The sequence below is a fragment of the Phytophthora ramorum genome (genome assembly GCF_020800215.1).
Source record: "Phytophthora ramorum isolate Pr-102 chromosome Unknown Phyram_PR-102_s0007, whole genome shotgun sequence".
Classification (NCBI taxonomy): domain Eukaryota; phylum Oomycota; class Peronosporomycetes; order Peronosporales; family Peronosporaceae; genus Phytophthora; species Phytophthora ramorum.
Window position 1 is genome coordinate 3,209,549 of NW_027150653.1, and position 19,481 is coordinate 3,229,029.

A 19,481-nucleotide genomic window follows, 5' to 3' on the forward strand; every position below is an offset into this window, starting at 1 on the left:
TAGACTGCTACTTTGACGGATATTAATGGCTCGCCGTACATTTTACGCCACCTCCACGGGAGATCTCGCCTCGACGTACGCGGGGGACTTGGCGGAGGTGCCGGGCTTGCGGAACAGCTCCTCGATGTCCTCGAGCAGCAGGCCCTTGGTCTCCGGGCAATAGTAGTACACGAACAGGCCGCAGCACACGCTGAGTCCAGCGAACATGAAGAAGACGCCGTTGATGTTCATGTACGGGAAGAGCTTGACGACCTCCGTCATGAGCGCACCACCGACCCAGTTGGCGGCCGTCGAGAGAGACACAGCCGTCGCTCGTACGTTCATGGGGAAAATCTCGGAGCAGTAGATCCAGGGCACTGCACCCCACGACACGGCGTAGCTGAAGACAAAGAAGGCTGTACCGATGCAGATGAACCATCCACCGACCTCGGGGCACCCAGCGTTGTCGACATCACCACTGCAGATTGCAGTGAACAGAACAGCAGCGAACAAGTGACCAACGAGCATGCCAACCGCCCCGATCAGCGCCATCTGACGGCGACCATACTTGTCCAGCATGAATAAGCCAGGGAGTGTGCTCAAGCAGTTGACGCCACTGAGGAGCAGTGACGCGTAGATGCCGGCACCGGTGATGTCCTTGAAAATTAATGCACCGTACGTCATGATCGGGTTGATACCGGTGGCCTGCTGACCGAGCTGGAACACCATGGCAATGATCACACGCCTGCGGATCGACGGCTCCCAGAGCTCCTTGAGTCCCAACCCTGCCGCGTCTTCTTCTGCGATTTGGTCTCCGATAGCAGCTAACTCACGCTGCACGTTCTCAGTCTGCCGCAGACGCTTGAGCACCGCCTCGGCCTTCTCCTTACCCTTCTGCTGGTACGTCCAGCGAGGACTCTCAGGCACGCAGAAGATGCCGATCAGGACGATAATCGGAGGAATCATCGACACGGCGTTACTGATACGCCAGCCATTGTTGTCGTTCTCCACCAAGATGTTGACCAGGTTGGCGAGCCACTGACCGAAGGTGACAGGGAACACCATCAGGCCAGAAAGACGAGCACGAAGCTCCTTCGGGGCCATCTCGGAACCGAACAGCGGCAGCGAAAAGGACGAGTTACCGACGCCGAAGCCCTGCACGATACGCGCCAGGTACATGAGCGTGTGGTCCTGTGCGGGGTTCAGACATACCCACGTCGTTCCGATGCAGAACAGAACACCAGCGGAGAAAATGGTCGCGCGACGGCCGAACCTGTCAGCGACGTATCCGCCGATCAGGGCGCCCACCAGACAGCCGAGGTTGTAGACCATGTTGTACCAGACCGTGAACGTCGTCCACTCACCAGGCAGGTCGGAGGTGGACCGTGTGCACTCGTCATAGGTGAAGTTGTGCCACCCGACGCAGTAGTCGTTCAGGAACGAGTCCATGATCAGCACGCCGGAAGTCACACCCTGGTCATAGCCAAAGAAGAAGCCGCCGAGCGACGCAAACGCGCAGACGATGATAGCGTAGGTCCGACTGCCGTCGGTGGGTGCAGAGTCCATCGTGTGGCGACCAGCGGGTATCACCACATGTGCCGTCATAGTAGATGAAAAGGGCGGAGACGGTTTAGCGAGGGCGGTGGGGTCTCGAGTGGTGGTTGTTTGTTGCTCAAGAAAGCAAATTGGAGAATGACCTAAGGACACGACTTTCTCGGGGCGCTTTTGCAGAGGAGACCATCGAGTCGGTCTCGACGGCACAATGGTGGAGTTCAACCTTGCGGAATGGATTGATCCCCACGATGACGATGGCGTGGAGGGCAATTGAACATCAGCCTTTTTCTGGATTTGACAAATCGCGGCTGACAGGCTATCACTTCAACCAGAGTCCATGAACCGTCGGGAAGATGGCGGCAAGCTGCGTTTTGTCGGAGATGGACGCGAGCTAACATCTGAAGTTTAAACTTCAGACTGAAGATTTGAGATCGACTACATGAAACACACTTGCGGCGACCGGCTCAGGAAGTAAACGCAGAGGACCGCTCGTCGAACGACATCAAGTTTGCTACATTATAATGCTTGCAGTGCACCTTAATCGAAGCACGGGGGTGCTGTGCTCTTGAGTCATTCTAGATGACTTGATGAAGCAGCAACGGGGCGGTTTAACAGAAACAAATCGCCAACGAAAACCTGGTGGTGGTTGAAGTTCGCGCGGGCATCGTCCTGGTCGTGGGATCCAGGCGCTCGCATGCGACTCACCGTGAGTCTCACAGACTCTGTGACAGAGACCCATTCACGACGAAGTAATTGCCTCCGTGAGACGCAAGGTTGGTGGTAGGATAATGGGTCACACGTTTTCGTTTAACATGTCCGTACAACGTTAGAGTACAGCGCTTGGTTTTAAGGATACATGTGTTCACATGTACACTGGAGTCGGCGGAGGCAACGACTCGATAGGCGGCGGGAAGCTTGCAATTCACAAACGGATTCCTGTCTCGTAGTCAACTCCAATTGATCCGACTCGAAAGCAAGTCGGGCAGCTCTGCTTCATGTAGAGCGGTCTGCCTGCCTTCAAGTACATGTTAACTTCAACCACAGTCTGGTGGTGGCGTCGTGCGCCGTTGCCGGTCTTTTTTTCTCAACTAAAAAGGCCAAGGGGACAGGAACTTCAAGGCGGTGCAGTCGGCGGTGCCGAGTCGGCACAAGCTATCGATAATTTGCACTGGTGCACCAGTGCATGTAGCGAGCGTATCGACACTACATTTGCTAGGCATTGCCCGGTATTATAGGCAATCGACAAGATATGCTTGTGGGTAGATGTACGTTAGCTTTGATCGAGCGTTTTCCAAACAAGTGTGCATTTTTTTCTTTTGCCTACAACCCCGACGCTTGTTACGTTGAAGCTGCGTCTAAAGAGTCTGCATCATTATGATCAAGGCGCAGACCTCCTCAATGGAGACACATCACAAAGTGCAATCGATGTGGAACATCGAAGATGATTGGTCTGCAGGTTGGAAGCGACGACGCCCGTGGGTTAGGATACTGTACCGTCCTCTCTTCGAGGCGTCTGATCAAGGCTTCGATCATCATATATGATGCCTTGCACTGGCCGTGTTTGTGCTGAGGCACGTAATCTAGTTCAAGTCAAGTCCTGGGTGTTACGAAACCAGGTAGCTATTCAGACCACAACATCGAGCTCCAACGCATTTGGCACGGCCTATGGTAGTCGATCTTACTATTGCGCAACGCTGGTAACAGTGGCGCACGCTACGACACCAAGAACCGCGAGCAGTTCCACTGCAGCAGCCTCGCTATCTCGGTTGGTTGCGGATAATCTCGCTACACTGCTGCTTTCTTTGACTGAGAATCAGACAGGCATCTGCATTACATCCGTCACACGCTCATCGAGTGGGCGAGTCATTCTTCAGAACGACGCGAAAGTTTCTGTCGGTTGCCCCTCATTGCCAAGTAGGCTTTCGCCGCGCTTTTCAGTTGTGATAAACAGCGTTCAGTAAAGTTGAGATAGCCTGTCGCGTGAGTCGAACACACATTGGCAAGGAATGGCTAGGAAAAACACCGCGTGAAAAGTTTAGAACAATGCACTTGTTACCAGCATGTGCAGCATGCAACGCTGAGATAATGGAAAGGAAATGCTGGTTACTACTTGAGGATTGCTTCATACTCCACCCGTTTGCTCAAGAGAGCACCGCAAGTGCACGACACAGTTCTGGTGTTTAGAAGTACGAAAGACGCAGACTTCACCAACCTTCGGAGCGGTTGCCCTCTCCTCGCCACCGAGATAGGAGCTCATTCCTCTCGCCATTCACCAATTTACTTTGTTTCATCTCCTTCGATCGGTCCATTTTCGACTCAGCCATGAAGGTCCTCACAGCGTTGCTATTTAGCCTTGTGGTGGTCTCGAGTGCGTCTGCCCAGACAACATGCTCCACTTTCCACTTCGAGGAGGACACCCAAGGCAACACAGTGATTGTCCTGGATAATTGCGACGGGCCTGTCACCAGCGGTTCCTCAGTCCTTGCAGGAACATCTACCACAACCGGCAGCTCCACTTCGACGACGACTTCATCCTCGCCAACCACAACGACCACTGACGGGTCACCAACGTCCACGAACACTGGCATCTCGTCCTCTGTTTCAGACACCTCGACTCCTCAAGTCCCGACGTCAGGACCGGCTGTCTCGGGGTCAACAGAGACAACCACCATCAACTCTGCTGCTGGTACAGAGACCGCGGCGACAAGTCCTCCAACTTCAGATGCGGGAACTTCGGATGTTTCCAACGCTGCTACCACTACAACGACCGAGACAGAGGGGACAACACTGACAAGTCCTCAGGTTACAACGTCCGGTTCTTCGACCTCCTCTCCTAGTACGGATGCAGCGGCAGCAACACCAAATCCCCAGACGACGAGTTCTACATCTGCTGCTGTTACGAGTGACGCTGCGGCCACGACCGTGTCCGGTATAGCCACTTCGGATCCCACCACGGCAACTGCAGCAAATTCTGGCGCTGCAACAACAACGACAGGATCCTCCACAGCTGCGGCAGCTTTGGGCAGTACTGGCGCCGCCACCAATACTGCAACCGAATCGTCGTCGACAGGAACGACCAATTCCTCCGCCACCACCATTTCGACCCCGGCCAGTGGCTCGACCCAAGGGTCTGCTGCGACGTCTGAAGGCACGAACTCCGCCACCACCTCAACGAACTCGACCACCGGAAACTCCTCGACGCAGGGATCTCAAATGTCTTCCATGACGAGCTCCAATGTGGGTGAATCGTCGAGAAGCACGGTCACTTCCTCGACCAGCAGCTCGCTTCGGGGCGAATCCAGCTCGGCCAACAGTGCCGGCATCTCGTCCTCCGCTGGGACCGACGGCAGATCTACAGGAAGTGATGGCAGTGCTAACATTTACCAATCTACCAACAGCCAGTCGGGGCAGAGTGACAATATCATCGGGCAGGACTCTTCCAACGCTTCTGCTTCGGGCAGTAGCAGTGCTAGTCCCCGAATTGGAGAGGGCGGACTTTGGACGTCCGTTGTGTCGGCGCTCGTCGTTACCATAGCGATGACGCTTGCGTAGACTGTTGCTAGAAGAACCCCGCGGGTAGCAAACTTCGTTCGTGCTGCACTTCCTTTACAAATTCACTTGGCTTTACCGTTCGATCGCTTCTCTGGTCTTAGTCGGCCATTTCTACTTTTTCCCTACACAATGGCAGGCAGAAAATAAGCAAGTTCTGGACAATGGCACTCTGTTCTGCACGCTGTAAATGCAAAAACAACGAATACACCATTTTTTTTATATGTGCGTGTCTAAAGCAACTTAATGTGTTGGTATCTTGACGTTCGTCTCGTCATTGCCAAAGAACTTAACGCTTGATCCTACCTTGGAGTGATGCCAGTTCAACCCGTGCGACCTCGACAACCAGCAATCTGACTGTCATTTCACAATCTCCCCGATTATAACTTACCAAGGTCTTCGTTGGTCGATAGTAACGCGTTCCCTAAGGTCCTTGTGATCTTCCCCAACTAACCAGCTGAAATGACTAAACCCACGAGAAAGCGCGATTTCTTTGATGGTTGAGTCCGTATTGTGGACTCCACCATACTAGTATTATGTATCAACTGGTACTAAGGTAAAGCCGATTTGTGCAGGGTGGTCAAACTCATGAAGCAATGAAGCCGGTGAATCAACCAGTTTCACCGGTGCTTCGAATGTCAAGAACGAATTCAAGGTCTACTAGCTACAAGCTCCAGCAAGTCCAGTAAATTTAGTATAAATTCCATCGCTGATGGTACCTCCAGCTCGCAATCAGATGCTGGATCTAGAAGTTCAGGCATTCATTCTCGTGTGTGAAACACGTTTGTTGGCGCTGGAGCTAGCGTCGTCTTCGTTATTGCCCTCATTTAACAGCATTCACCAGTTGCGATATCTTCGCTGCAATATCAGCAGCAAGTACAGAAAGAGTTCAAAACTGCAAGCCTTAACCCCCCCCCCCCCCCTTCCTCAAAAGTCCCCATTCTGGTGGCCTTAATTATTCTTCAATTTGCTTCTAGGCGTTCACTTCAGCTGGAGAAGCCGTTCAAGATGAATATCTTTGGATCCTTGCTCGTGTTCGCTATTGCTGTTGGTGTCTGACGCTTCCGCCGGCAAATATTACGGCCTCAGCTGGTCTTCTATCCGGACGTCACGAGCTCTAACGAGATGGAACGTTCCAAGAGGTTTCCGATTTGGTGGTGGTGACTTCAGGTCTACATGTAGTGCTAAGTTTAACCTCTTCAGCTTCTGCGGCAGCGACACTTTCCCCGGTTCCACTGAATCTAGCAGTTCCAGCATTAACGGTGAGTCAAGCGACGACGACACGAAGCGATGAGGATTATGCTACGGCCAAGTTTAGCAGCGAGGGCGGTTCCGACGAAGACGACTACAGCAACAACCACTATCCGTCCTTAGACGGTGGCATTTCTGGTAGCGACACCTCAATTGTCGAGTCGTCTGCTCGCACTCCGACGCTGGGTCGGGAGGTGCCAGTCTTCGACTCTCGAGTACATTGTACACATCGGCAAGAGCTGCGACGTTGATCATTCTTGCTGTAGCTCGCATCCAAGAGTGGCCTTCCTTCTAAGGTTTCAACACCACCTAGATGGTCAGACCGCTTGCAAACAATACATCGATCAGCCAGCCCCAACTCCTTGTATTCTCTGGAGCTCTGCTATGCTGAACTCTACAGACATCTCATGAGTAACATCAGCATTGCGTCTGTCGGCAGTTTCTGCCTCCACGACCGGCTGAAGAGTCTCGCGCGTAAAGACACCGGCGCTGGCTAGAGGAATCGCTCACTTCTCAACTCGCGCCGTTAGCCGACCACCGCTCTCCAAGAAACCAAGATATGAAGGTCCTGACCTCGATCCTGTTCGCTCTCGCGATCACTGCCGCCTCGGCAGCTGAGATTTCGTCGTCCTCGTCGTCCTCGTCGGTGTCCGCCTTGTCTTCCTCGTCGGTGTCCGCCTCGGCGTCTTCGATCGGCTCTGGAAGCGCCAACAAAACCTCGTCAGAGTCGCCGATTGCCTCCGACAGAGGCAGCGCTACTAACTTCAATGAGACCGAGTCTAGCGGCTCGAATGACGTTGAGGTAGGTGACTCCGGCTCTGTAGATGCCGTAGTGGCCACCTCCTCGGTCGGCTCCAACAGTGAAGAATTCAGCATCGAAGGTGACGTGTCCACAGACAACTCGGGCAGCAGCAGTGAAGCTGGTAGCGCCGAATCCCAAGGCAGCGATTCCACCGGCTCGGAATCGAAATCGGGGGCTATGAACATCCAGTCGGTGGCGCTCTACACGTCCGCGACGATTGTCATGGCGGCTGCAGCGCTCATCTAAGCTGTTCCAAGCTCTGCTTCTTTTTGGTTTCCAACCGTAGCAACAACAGTGTAAATACACAAACATGTTGGTGTTGCCATCATCGTCCACTTCTAGTTCAACTTTTCCAAAGAACCCCCCCCCCCTCCGAATCTTCGCCCCATGCCAATTCCAGGGAATCCAAAACGCATACGCAGCCCGTCATCACCAGCAACGGGTTGGCGTTTCAAGTGCAGGTGCTCTCCATCGCCCCCTTTACCAGCAGACCATTCACGGTTGGCCGGAGCTTCCGTTTTCATTATTTTTTCTCGGACGGTTTTCATGTATCTCATGCATATATTCGTTGCAAAACGGCCGAGAATTTCGCAGTCCGTTACCCGCTCACGGGCTCCTGGGTGTTGTTGGTTCGCAGCAAGTCGCTCGTCCGGCCCCGAGTTTCATTCGCACATTTGCTCTCCAGTACTCGCATCTACCACAAGCGCCCCAGTCCCGATCGTCTTTTTCTAGATGAAGTTCTTTACCGCCTTCCTCATCGTCGCCACCATCGCCACCCAGGGCCTTGCAGGCATCACCTATGCGAGAGACGCTGCCGCGGATGCATCCACTTCCATTGACACGACAGCGACGGGTACCACCACCGATACTGCCGATTCGACCGCTGCGGTGACTGGCACGGAGTCCACCAACTCAACCGAAGCGACGAACGGGTCCTGGTCGGTGGGTCTCAGCGACGGCAGCGAGGCAGCCGCCATGACGTCGTCGGCCTCCGGCTCCGAAAGTGGATCTGGCGGTAGCTCCCCCAACGTCGGCGACTGGTCTGGGTCCAACGCAGCCGTTAGCCTCCAGTCGATCACGTTCGTCGCGTCGGCGATTGTGGCCACTGCAGCCACCGCTCTCTTCTAAACAGACTCGGAAGGGCCTTGTCCATTACGTTGTACACCGATAAAATCAACGAACATTGATCTTGAAAACTGCAAATTGTGTACTTTTCGATGTTGTTCAGAGCCAATTGTGCACGGTTCCAACTCAATCACAACAGGTGCCGCATACTCCCCACGAAGGAATTCCGTCGAGACGCAGGTGTGTCGAACTTGTCTCCAAGTTCGGCTTCCTTCAGCTTCAACTCGATGCGCGTCATACCCACGGAGGTGCGTCTTCCAGTTCCGGTTGAAGATGCCGACGACAGCAACGAACTGGAAGATCCGTCACGATTCCACAGCGAAGGCAACGACACCGGATTCGTTGGAGTTCGACTTCGTAAGTCGGACTTTTCAGTCGGCTCAACCGAGTTGCCCCTTCCACTCGATGGACGCGAACGAGCTGTGACGATAGGAGGCAATCGTTCCTGCGACGAGTGTGCCATTGGAGTATTCTCTCGGTCGTCCTCGTGAAGTGGTTCGTCTTCTTCGTCACTACTAGTCGAGTCCTCTTCTTCATCGTCATCTTCATTTTCGTCATCATCGCTGCCTCCTTCATGCAGCGTGAATTCTCTGCTGAGTGCTTGGCGAGTCTGTTCATCCAGCTGCCCCAGAAGACTGGCTCGCGAGTTGTACCCGCGGTAGATCGACTGGATCCGCACTGCCGACTGGTTCACGCGCTCTAAATCTTTTCGAAAGCGCTGCCGCCTATCCAGCTGAACGTTCAGGAACTTGCGGATAGTCGACTGAATTGCCATCGCACTCACAGCGGTCATATGTGCCTTCTTTTCCTGCCGGAGTATTTTTGCTTGCCCCTGCGCCAAGTGTGCACGAACCACCGCCTGCATCCGCACTGCAGCAGCTACGCGCTTCCGCTCCATCTCTTGCTGCTCCATTTTGTGTTTCTGTAGCAGTACAATACGCTGACGACGTCGCTCTTCACCCACACGGCGATATCGATCTGCAGCGTCTTGATCATCACCCGAGTCGTGCAGTTTGTGTGTTAAAATACCGATGAGTTGTGCCTGTGCGATCGACTCGACAGTCATCGAGCGTCGATGGCGCTGCCGTCGTCGACAACGCCGGAATGCGTTGACAATTGTGCGGACAGCATTGACTTGCCTGTTGTGCTCAAGCCACGTATTTCGTATACATGCGTAGTCGAGTTTCGCCCGATGGCCACGGAACACGCGCTGGATGTTGACCACACTGACGTGGACACTCCGAACGAGCTCAGCCAAGCTGGTTTTCACCACGTTGCGCTGTCGATGCGCGAGGTACTGGCGTTGAATCTTCCGCGCTAGGTGGTTCTGGACTCGCGTCTCGTTGTTCTTGCGCACCACCACCTTGCCTTGCAACTTGTTTTTCTGTCCCCATCGCTGGATGTCGCGAATCTCGCAGTCGGCCGCTGACTCGAGCGAAACTGCTCGCTTCTCCAAGAACAGTCTCAAGCGTTCGTGGTTTAAACGAAGAACTTCTGTCGGTGCTCCTTTCTGATCGGGCTGAGCCACAACTGACAAGGGGGAAGCGCGCGTAGTGTCTTCCTGACGAATGCGAAGTTGCTCGCCAAGCAGGTGAGAGGTTGGCGATTGCAGAGTCATCATGTTGGTGAGCGTTTCTTCAACACCACCTGCGGATTTGATCGTTGAAAATGGGTCGTAAGTGGTCTGAGCTCGCTGCTCCTCTTCACCACATCTCTCTTTTTCGCTCGCCTCAAGAACCTTTTCCTGGTAGATTGCCTCAAGACAGCACCGCAACCGATCATGATCGGGCGGTGGGCCACTCAGCTTGGCAGGCACAGATAGATTATCTGGATCATTGGTACAGCTGGTTAACATTACCTGGAGTCGTTGCAAGTCTGTTGGGTTGATGCAGCATTCTTTAACCCGTTCATGAAACGCAGGCAAACTCTTGCGTGCTCCACAGACTTTGCTTTCCGTCAGAAACGTTTTCCCGGTTGATGATGTTCCAAGTAATTGAAGAGCAGCTCGTGACAGAAGCAGCGGACTGTATCTCGCCTTTGGGCCCAGAAGCAACTCCAGTGCCACAGAAGGGAACAGATCCCGGAGGTCACCATCCACTTGCAGAAGATAGTTGGAAATCCGTTGTTTTCGCCACGGGAAGCGAAACAACCGCTGGAAGTTGCTCATCTGACGCCGTCGCTGTCGCATCTGTCGCCAATCCAAAATGCCTTCCACGATACTTAGAGTGGCTTGCTGCAAGCCGGCGACTATTATTTCTACATGATGAACATGGTGCCTCAATCTTTTGGTAAGCTCCGCTAGTCGAGCTTTAGACTCGGCTACTGCCATTTCGGCTTCCGCCACGGCATTTTGGGCTTGATCCGCATCTGCTGGAGAAGCTACGGTAAGACCGATCAACGAACCCGTCTTCTTCATGCGAGATGGAGACATCGCCTTCACTGCTTCCAGCGAGCTTAGCGCTTGCTTGTGATCGTCCTGGCTTCTGAGGGAGTCTTGAGCAAGGGTGTCAATGACCGGTAGCGTTTGCTTCAGTTGGCAAACAAGTTGTTCGCGCATCATAATGTCCTTCGTAATCCCCAGCTCGCGCAAAACAATTCGTGACGACCGATTGGCGACCGGAAGCCATGGTGCGGGCCCATTTGGAAGGTTTCTCTGGACTGACTCCTTCGCCTTTAGTTCCTTTTGTATTTGACGGTGCCTGCTTGATGACGGTCGCGGTACTGGTCGAAGTTGGCCACGAGATATATCTTCTTCACGAGGAGAGTACTTAAAGCTGGTCGAAATATTACCTTGGTCAGGCTCCCCAGTTCCCCTCGCGCCAGCCTTCTCTTGGCCTAGTTCATCCTGATTCTCGCGATGCTGACGCATGTTGGTGTTGCGTAAAAAGCTCGTCGCACCTTTTGGCGGCACAATGGGAGACATGTGGCGTGTTGCTCGGTTTGCTGACTTAGACGGCGCAGAATTCGTTCGCTTAGGAACTATCAAGACCACATTCTCATTAAAAGCATCTTCGTCGTCAGGACCCTCTTGTCGTTCTGCGTCCTTCCCTCTCTTTTCATCGTTTGCATCGCGCTGTGCCTGGTGACGCTGATAGTTTTCTAGAATCCTTTGCTGGCGTTGATATCGAGGCATCTGGGTCTTGAAGCTGTCTTCTCGTGCTTTCTGGTCACCATACTGTCTCGCTAACCCCCTTGCCACGAGATTTCGACGAAGAGCAGCCGACTTCCTCTCTGAAACATTAACAGTGCCATTCTGCCTTTGGGGGCTACCACCATAGTGGCTAAGCAGACTACGATCACCCTCGATGACCGACCGGCCAGTCTCCCCAACAGAAGCCGACGATCCCAGCAGCGGAGCCTTCTTCATCGTACCCATGCTCCCGAATTCCAGAATGAAGACGCTTGACTCGTAAAAATAGCAGTCCTCGATGAAGGTGTCGGCTGTCTGCAGTCATAGCGTTCATTCACCCTCATTTAGATGCCGAGTCAAGCAAGACACATCGAAGACCAGGAGCATTGCTGAAATCATCACTCGCTTCTTTTATCAAATGGGGTCACAACTTGGAAGTGAGATGCTCTATGTGCTGTGCTTCACCAGGTCAAATCACACACAAGAGAAATATGATCCGATGGAAATGTGGATGACGGAAGCGCAACTTCGTGAGTCACTTCCTCCTCAGTGAAAAATGGGAATACGTCGCGAACTTGCAACACCTTGGACCCCACCATGATGTAATCCAGGGTGTCCACGAAAGTTGCAACATAGTTCGTGAACGCCGGGATGCCGCACGCGCTCACAAGTTGAAGCGCATGCTCGAAGCGATTCGGACGAACCTGAGTAGAGACTCCATTTTGGCTTCCGGTGCTCTTTTCATCAACCCGGGACAGGTTCCAGCGGAATGACGGGGCTAGCTGCCAGTGCTTGTGGCTCGAATCAATCTGCCCGTCCAAGAGAAAGGCAACCAGCGCTGCTCTGGGGTGTGCATTCCAGTCTCCGCACATGACAACAGCCGCATTTTCAAATCCTGGTTCAGCTTTACGTTGGCTCACGTTGTCCACCACTGCAGCGCCTTGCAGCAACCGAATTACATGTGCATCTCCTCGGTAGAAGAGATGCGTATTTGACAGAATGATATTCCTGGCCGGATCCAACTTTGATCGCAAGACGAGCACCTGAGCAATTGACGGGATCCGGTTAATGCCCTTGGCGATTTCAGGATAGTCCTGCAAAATACTTTGCGTTGCTGGGTTGGTCGAGTTCTTGACAGCCATTGCGAGGTTGAGGGTATCTTCTTCAACCACTAAGAAGCGTTCTGTTCGGACGAATATTGCGCAGCCCTCGTTCGTCGTTCCCGTCTTACCAGAGTAGAATCCCTGATAACCGATTGATGTCAGCATCGGGTTGAAGAACATCTTGAACACATGCTCTCCCATTTCCTGGAGACAGACGATATCGCTGTTGTTCTCTTCGATCTCTTGGGAAATGAGCTGGATGCGACGCGTCTCCTTCATGACGCTCGCATCGACGTACGGGAACAAGTTCTTCTGCGCGTGCTCCGTCGTTGCATAGCCATCGTACAGCACGTTGTAGCTCATGACTCGAAACGCTTCCGCAGCATCTGGGTATTTCTCGGTGGCACTCGGGGCGGCCAGGCGTCTTCTCTCCTTAAACACATCGCGATTAGGTCCTGCCATCACAGGACTCGTCACCACCTCCGCTTTACTATCTTCTGCAAACTCCGATTTCATGGTCGGAGCATGACATTCCACGTAGAACCTGCAGTTGAGCTCTTCCAGCGTAGGAGTGTACCGTCTCTCCGTGCCCACAAGTGTCTTCTCCTCGTCCTGCAGTCGAAACCAGCGCCACGTGCACTCGTCAGCAGTACAAAACTGCGTCTTTGGTAATGGGTTCACTGGGATGCCAACCAGCACAGGTTCCAGCACCTGGAGCCCCGTCACGATTGGCTGGTTGTGTAACACCACGAAGCACTCGGCGCCGACCTGGAGGGTGCTGGTGCGCATCAATGCGTCGCCCACCGTCACCGCCTTCGCATTGATCTCCTGGTTCTCTGCGTCCAGGAACTTGACGCTGACGGAGGGCATTGAGCCGCCGGTGGCTCCGTTTTTCTTCTTCTTCTTCGTCTTCTTGGAACTGGTGGATACATTGGACGCCAGAAGCTGCAGACGGTAGCGCACGCGGTCCAATTTCTCGTCGCTCAGGCGGCAGAAAGTCTTGCGGTCGTCGTGCAGCCGCAGCTGCAACGTGAGGTGCGACGCGCCCGGAGCGAAGCTCACGTGGGCCACCCGGGCAGCGCTGGTGTCGGCCATTATTGCGAGGAGCTCACTCACTGCTCGATTCGTTGAAAAGGGCTTCTTTCAGCCAATCATGGGGTAGAGTTTGTCAATTGCGAATTGCAAACAAAAAGTGAATATGGCGGCGATCGAGTACGTGACGAACATGTATATCTGTGCAGACAGCAATGCGGGGCTGCTACCGTTGCGGCAGTGTAGTAGACACACATCTTGCTCGTGCTTTGCGTCCTCAGGCACTCTTCTGTGTGCAGTTTTGAGAGCGTGGTAGCACTTTCTTCCTGACGACTAGGTGTGCTAACTGCCTGCTTGTCGATTGTACGCAGAGAGTGCGTCGTAGTGATCGATGGAGCCAACGTGGCGTGTCAAAAGGATGGCAAAGCGCACATTCCCAAGCTCGCGGCTGCCATCCAGTTCTTCCGCTCGCTGCAGCCGGCGGCTGGTCGATTCCCCGTCAAGTGCGTGGCGTTCGCGCCCAACTTCTGGCTCAATGTGAAACCCACGCCAGGCAGTGCCGGCCCCAGAGAGAACGGGGCAATGGAGACGGACGACTGGGCGCTACTCAATGAGTTGGTGCAGAAGGACCACGTGATTTTGACCCCGTCACAGGCCCACGACGACTTCTATGTGATCGACTACGCGGTCAAGTACGACGGGTTCATCGTCACGAACGACATGTTCCGCGACCATGTCTCGAACAAGGTGGGCTTTATAGCGCTCTCTGCAGTGTTTGGTTGTGTAGCGTACTCATGACTGACTGGTGTCTTTGTCTAGCGTTCGTTTCACGGGAAGCGGCTGACGAGCACGTGGGTGCGCTCTCACTGCATCGACTTCACCTTCGTTGGCAAAGAGTTCATGCCCAACCCGCGCGCGATGGAGCGCGTGTTCAACTTCCAGCCATCAACAATGGAACCGCTACCTTCTGCTGCGCCAACCATTACTCCGTCAAACAGTACCTCGTCCTTGAGGGTGCAGAAGACGCTGTCGAGTAGCGAGAATGATGTAGGGGATGCTGACGATGATGCTGGTGACGACGGGATGACGGTTGACCACGCTGGCACCAAGCGCAGCAAAACCATCGACCTGTCTGAGGTGACGTACTACAAAGTTCCACGGGGGCTGCTGCCTATGCTGCACGGGGAAGACGGCCAGACAATGGAGAAGTTCCAGGAGTTCACGGGAACGTACATTGTGCTGCCATCTCACGCAGCATTAGAAGCGCCTTCACCGAGGCAGCTTTCGAACGTGCTCACGCTTTCGATTTATGGGTAAGCTTGTCTCGTTGACTGTGCTGTAGGTCGCTAACAGTTTTGTTTGGGTTGTGCAGTCCTGAGGCGAGTCGGCAGCAAGCTGTGGGTCACCTGGATGCCTTCCTTCTCCAAATGCAGGAGCAATATGCGATTCAGCAGCGGCAGCAGCAATACATGCCCAGTCAAGTCCAGCATACAGGGAACTACCCGCAGCAGCAGCAGCAGTCCACCGCGAGCAATGGAAGTATGGCTGCACAGGACGACCAAATGATGGAGATCGATCCATACTAGACTACAGGCGAAACGATTCGTACAAGACAGAAGTGCTGCGTGAGCGTCTAAATTATTTCCATCCCTTCTTGTAAGCGTCATTGTCTGCTTCTCCGAACTTCTTCTCATCCTGCCCAGTCAGCACAACGAGAAAATGCCTACGTTAGTAGTCTGACCATGCGATGGCATCTAACAGCATGACAAAATTCACGCACCCTCTTTTCTTCTTTCCATCCTTGGGCATCCATCTCCTTCCTGCGCTTCCCTCCCTTTTGGAACGACCGCCAGTTCCCGACGCGTTGATCCCGGCGATCCGTTTCGGCCCACGAGCGCTCGCGCTTGAACATGTTGACGACCTTCTCGTGCTCTCTTTCCTCGTGTTGTGCCTCGCGCCGTCGCTGAGCAGCTTCGCGCTTTTCAATGTTCTGGCGACGGTTCTCGATCTCTGCGAACGCTCGCATCACAGCCTTCTCCACTGCATCACTCAGGTCGCCGAGCTCACTCTCTCTGATTCCCTTCTTGATCTTCTGGTGACGCTCCTTCTCAACCTGCTGAGTGGCGTTTTCAATCGTACGGATGCAGACCTTACGCCGGTCTTCCTGCGTGATGAGGTTGTACGCCTTGTTCACCTCTGTTCGTTTAGCAAAATTATATTCAGTCAGTACAAACTAATTGATTCATCCAGAATCAGCACTGCACCTTCAAAAGCCTCGCGAGCCTTGGGGTTGCGGCACTTGTCCGGATGCACCATCGTCGAAATCTACATCATTCATGAACGTCATTCGCATGCTCACAATCTGCAACAAACCACCTTCGTACCTTGCGATAATGCTGCTTCATGTCCTCCTCCGTCGCGTCCACCTCCAGCATCAACACTCTGAACGGGTTCAAATTGACCCAATTAAAGTGCGGCTGCAGCAGCCTCTCGACCTGTGCGTCCGACGAGCCGAAATCTACCGGCGGCTTCTCCTTCTCCTCCTTCTTGATGCAGTTGGCGTTCTCCTCCAGCTCCTGTACTTCCGACATAAACTCCGCCAGCAGCGCGTCCTCCTCCTTAGGCTCGTCCTTCTTCTCCTCCTTGGGTCGCTGCTCCTCTCTATTAGCTGCCTCTCTTTGCTCCATCTCTGCCCGCAGTCGCTCCTGCTCGCGCAGTTTCTTGGAGTGCGCCTGGCCAGCAGCGTACGCGTCTTCCGACGCCTGCAGCAGCGACCCATTATCCGGCTCCAGCTTGAGTCCCTCGTTGTACGTCGCCCGCGCCGCGTCGTAGCGCTGCAGTGCATGCTGGGCCGCGCCCTTGCGGCTGTACCCTTTCCACCAGTCAGGCCGGAGCTCGATGCACTTCTCGGCGTCTTTCAGCGCCTTGCCGCGCGCGTCTCCCAGCGCCAAATAGGCCGCCGACCGGTTGCTCAAATACACGGCGTTCTCCGGGTCCAGCTCCAGGGCGCGCGTGTACATCTCCACGGCCTCGGCGGGCTGCTTGGCGGCCAATAGCCGGTTGCCTTCCGCCTTGAAGCCCTCGGCCTGCGCCGCCCACTCCTCCATTTCGTCGATGATGTAAAAAGTGTAAACCCTTGGTAATCTGTTAAGTTCGTGTATCATATTACGAAGGGTTGCACTTCACTCGGATACCCAAAGTGACTCATCCAGCAATCTGAACGATGTCGCGCTCCAAGGTGCGTGCTGCAGGTTTGTGCCTGGCTGTTGTTGTGTCTGATTGTGTGTGTACAGGAAGCTGTGGTGGTTCTGCTGGACGTGGGCGCCTCCATGCGCGTGCCGCTGCGCGAACGCGTAGCTACCGACAGAAGCCGACAGGACGCAACTGACGACCTGCAGCACACGCGCTTTGCCGCGGCCCTCGCTGCCGTCGAGAGCGTCGTGCAGCAAAAGGTTAGAAATACAGTATAACGGAAGTGGACCAATTAAATGTATAGTGTTGAAAGTGTGCTAATTATTTACTGCTTCTGATGTGGCAGCTTTTCTTCAAGCCCAAGGACGAAGTGGGCATCATCGCGTACGGCTCAGAAGGTCTGCGGTGTGTAAAATATTATAATTTGTGAATAACTATTAACATTGTGTGGTTGCCGTAGACACGGACAACCAGCTGAACGAGGAGCAGGGCTCGGACGAGTATCGCAACGTGCAGGTGGTGAACTCCATCGACGCGCCGACGTTGCACATGGTCAAGAGGCTGCGGGAGTTGAAGCCCTCCAAGCCGGAGCAGACCAAGGTGGATATCCTGGACGGAATGATCGTAGCGCTAGACTTGCTGTTCCGCCGGACGGACGGCAAGAAGTACGACAAACGGCTGATGGTGATCACGGACGCGGCGGCCAAGATCGCGGATGCTGGAGACTTGGAGTCCATTGTTGCAATGATCCAGAACATGGAGGTCAAGCTGCAAGTGATGTCAGTACTGCTAAATTACGTTAGTTTGAGGTGGCGGTCGCTGATATTTTGTATCTTGTTGCTGACGCAGCGGCCTGGATTTCCAGAATACGACATCCAAGCCTCAGCAGAACCAGGGCGGAGATGAAGAGATGCCAGAGGCAGTCGTTAAGGCTGAAGTTCCAACAACAGAACCAAGCGACATGGAACGTATCAAGGTAGGCTTCTGCGGTGAGATCATGCTTTATTTTTCATCTAGCTCACCAACGATTTTGTGATATGGCAGGCCGAGAACGAGAAAATGCTCGTATCCATCGCGAACGAAGTGGGTGGTGAGGTGTGCTCGGTAGCCAAGCGGATGCAGCTGCTTGCGCAGGGTATGAAGAAAACGGTAGCCTTGACGACGAAGTTTCGTGGTCCTCTGGAGTTTGGAGACGTGTTGAAAATCCCTGTGTATTGCTACCTGAAGACCAAAACAGCGACGTTGCCAACGCTTTCAAAAGAGTCGCAAAGCTCGTACGAAAAGGAGACTGCAGGCAAAGTAAAGCTCGACCGACGCTACACTTCGCCGCAAAATATTGACGAGGAAGTCCCTCCAGACCAGCAGGTGAAAGCTTATCGCTACGGCGCGGAGAAGGTCCCCTTCGCCTCGGCAGATGTGGAATTTCTCAAGTTTCTGACGGAAAAATCGCTGAAGGCGCTGGGCTTCTTGGATAAGACACAGATCAATCATGCCAAGTTTGTGGCTGGTACCGATATCTTCATTGCTGAGCCAGGAAAGCCGCATGCAGCACAGTGTTTCGCTGCGCTAATTGATGCAATGGTAGAGCTTGATCAGGTCATAATCGCTCGCTTCGTGTCACGGAAGAACGCTGCGCCCAAGATTGTGGCGCTGATTCCCCACGCACCGTCTTCACACGGTGAAAACTACTACGCAATGTGGTCGCAACAGTTGCCGTACGAGGAAGATGTGCGGAACTACGAGTTTGCTCCTTTGAAGACCAGCAAATATGCTCCTTCCGAGGAGCAGCAATCGCTAGCAGACAAGCTGGTGGATAGTCTGAGCATCCGTGACGACAAGGCCGATGAAGTGGGTGCGTGCTTCAACCCAGTGATCCGTCGCTTCTTTCATGCGGTGTCCTCACGGGCACTAGACGAGTCTGTCAGGGTCCCTCCGCTTCCGGCGGACATGGAATCTAGCTTGAAGATGGACCCATCGAGGCAAGAAAAAATCTCGACTCTCATCGAGAGTTTTGGCGACGCTTTCCAGCTGAAGGAAGCGGTGAAAAAAGCCAAGGACCGCAAGAAGAAAGCATTCTGGAGCGATGTCCCTAGTGTCTCTGTGAAAGAGGAAGATCTCAAGGAGGAGCATGACGATGCCGCAGGAGGAGATGCAGGCTCCGATTTGGAGCTTGATTTGGACGAGCTCCTGGATGGCGGCGACGTGACCAGTGTGGGCTCGATGAACCCCATCGCCGACTTTGAGGCATTGGTCGAGTCTTCCCAGGCGAAAGCGAGTCGTCGCCAGCAGCTCACGGTGGCTGTCACTGGTATGGAGACGCAAACTGAAAAGTTCCTCAGCCAGAGCGGGTCAGAATTCTTCCCTAAAGCACTGCAGTGTCTAGCTCATTTCCGTAAGCGAAGCAGCGAAATCCAGTACTCTGCTCAATTCAACGAGTTCCTGACCAAGTTGAAGACAACGTTGACAGAAGATTCGGAGGCGTGGAAGGCTGTCAAGGGTGCCGACATCTCCTTGCTGAGCTCCGCGGAGGATCCCAGTCTCGACGTTTCACCGGCAGAAGCGCGCGCGTTCCTGTACGGAGAGGAAGAAGTGGACGTCAATCTGGCCGCTGCTTCGCTGTCGTCCCAGGTCGAGGCGATGGAGGAGGACGACGACATGTTCGCTGACTTCGAGTAGAGTCAAGAGAATACGTAGTGAGCGTCACTAACAGCATGAGGTTGTGTTGCAAAACAAAACTTGATTCTATGGCACAGCTGCAACGCCA

The 19,481-nt window shown here is 53.9% G+C and overlaps 8 protein-coding genes across 8 annotated transcripts; 5 read left to right on the forward strand and 3 right to left on the reverse strand.

The window, feature by feature from the left end:
• Positions 1-3,855: 3,855 nt before the first annotated feature.
• On the forward strand, positions 3,856-5,085 carry KRP23_9000 (uncharacterized protein; the record flags this gene model as incomplete). The annotated part of the gene is made up of 1 exon (XM_067894508.1): positions 3,856-5,085. The coding sequence occupies one exon, from the start codon at positions 3,856-3,858 to the stop codon at positions 5,083-5,085; it is 1,230 nt and encodes a 409-aa protein (XP_067743939.1).
• A 1,807-nt stretch (positions 5,086-6,892) lies between these two features.
• On the forward strand, positions 6,893-7,381 carry KRP23_9001 (uncharacterized protein; the record flags this gene model as incomplete). The annotated part of the gene is made up of 1 exon (XM_067894509.1): positions 6,893-7,381. One exon carries the CDS (start codon positions 6,893-6,895, stop codon positions 7,379-7,381), a length of 489 nt encoding a protein of 162 aa, XP_067743940.1.
• Positions 7,382-7,867: 486 nt separating this feature from the next.
• KRP23_9002 (uncharacterized protein) lies at positions 7,868-8,263 on the forward strand (the record flags this gene model as incomplete). The annotated part of the gene is made up of 1 exon (XM_067894510.1): positions 7,868-8,263. The coding sequence occupies one exon, from the start codon at positions 7,868-7,870 to the stop codon at positions 8,261-8,263; it is 396 nt and encodes a 131-aa protein (XP_067743941.1).
• A 127-nt stretch (positions 8,264-8,390) lies between these two features.
• Positions 8,391-11,636, reverse strand: KRP23_9003 (uncharacterized protein; the record flags this gene model as incomplete). Its single annotated transcript, XM_067894511.1, has 2 exons — positions 8,391-10,087; positions 11,051-11,636. The coding sequence occupies 2 exons, from the start codon at positions 11,634-11,636 to the stop codon at positions 8,391-8,393; spliced, it is 2,283 nt and encodes a 760-aa protein (XP_067743942.1).
• Positions 11,637-11,851: 215 nt separating this feature from the next.
• On the reverse strand, positions 11,852-13,588 carry KRP23_9004 (2',5'-phosphodiesterase 12; the record flags this gene model as incomplete). Its single annotated transcript, XM_067894512.1, has 1 exon — positions 11,852-13,588. One exon carries the CDS (start codon positions 13,586-13,588, stop codon positions 11,852-11,854), a length of 1,737 nt encoding a protein of 578 aa, XP_067743943.1.
• A 103-nt stretch (positions 13,589-13,691) lies between these two features.
• On the forward strand, positions 13,692-15,111 carry KRP23_9005 (uncharacterized protein; the record flags this gene model as incomplete). Its single annotated transcript, XM_067894513.1, has 4 exons — positions 13,692-13,705; positions 13,897-14,272; positions 14,345-14,838; positions 14,898-15,111. 4 exons carry the CDS (start codon positions 13,692-13,694, stop codon positions 15,109-15,111), a joined length of 1,098 nt encoding a protein of 365 aa, XP_067743944.1.
• Positions 15,112-15,163: 52 nt separating this feature from the next.
• KRP23_9006 (DnaJ-like protein subfamily C member 8) lies at positions 15,164-16,632 on the reverse strand (the record flags this gene model as incomplete). The annotated part of the gene is made up of 4 exons (XM_067894515.1): positions 15,164-15,220; positions 15,306-15,721; positions 15,790-15,850; positions 15,910-16,632. 4 exons carry the CDS (start codon positions 16,630-16,632, stop codon positions 15,164-15,166), a joined length of 1,257 nt encoding a protein of 418 aa, XP_067743945.1.
• A 116-nt stretch (positions 16,633-16,748) lies between these two features.
• Positions 16,749-19,393, forward strand: KRP23_9007 (X-ray repair cross-complementing protein 5; the record flags this gene model as incomplete). Its single annotated transcript, XM_067894516.1, has 6 exons — positions 16,749-16,763; positions 16,819-16,977; positions 17,064-17,115; positions 17,178-17,496; positions 17,567-17,693; positions 17,762-19,393. The coding sequence occupies 6 exons, from the start codon at positions 16,749-16,751 to the stop codon at positions 19,391-19,393; spliced, it is 2,304 nt and encodes a 767-aa protein (XP_067743946.1).
• Positions 19,394-19,481: the final 88 nt, after the last annotated feature.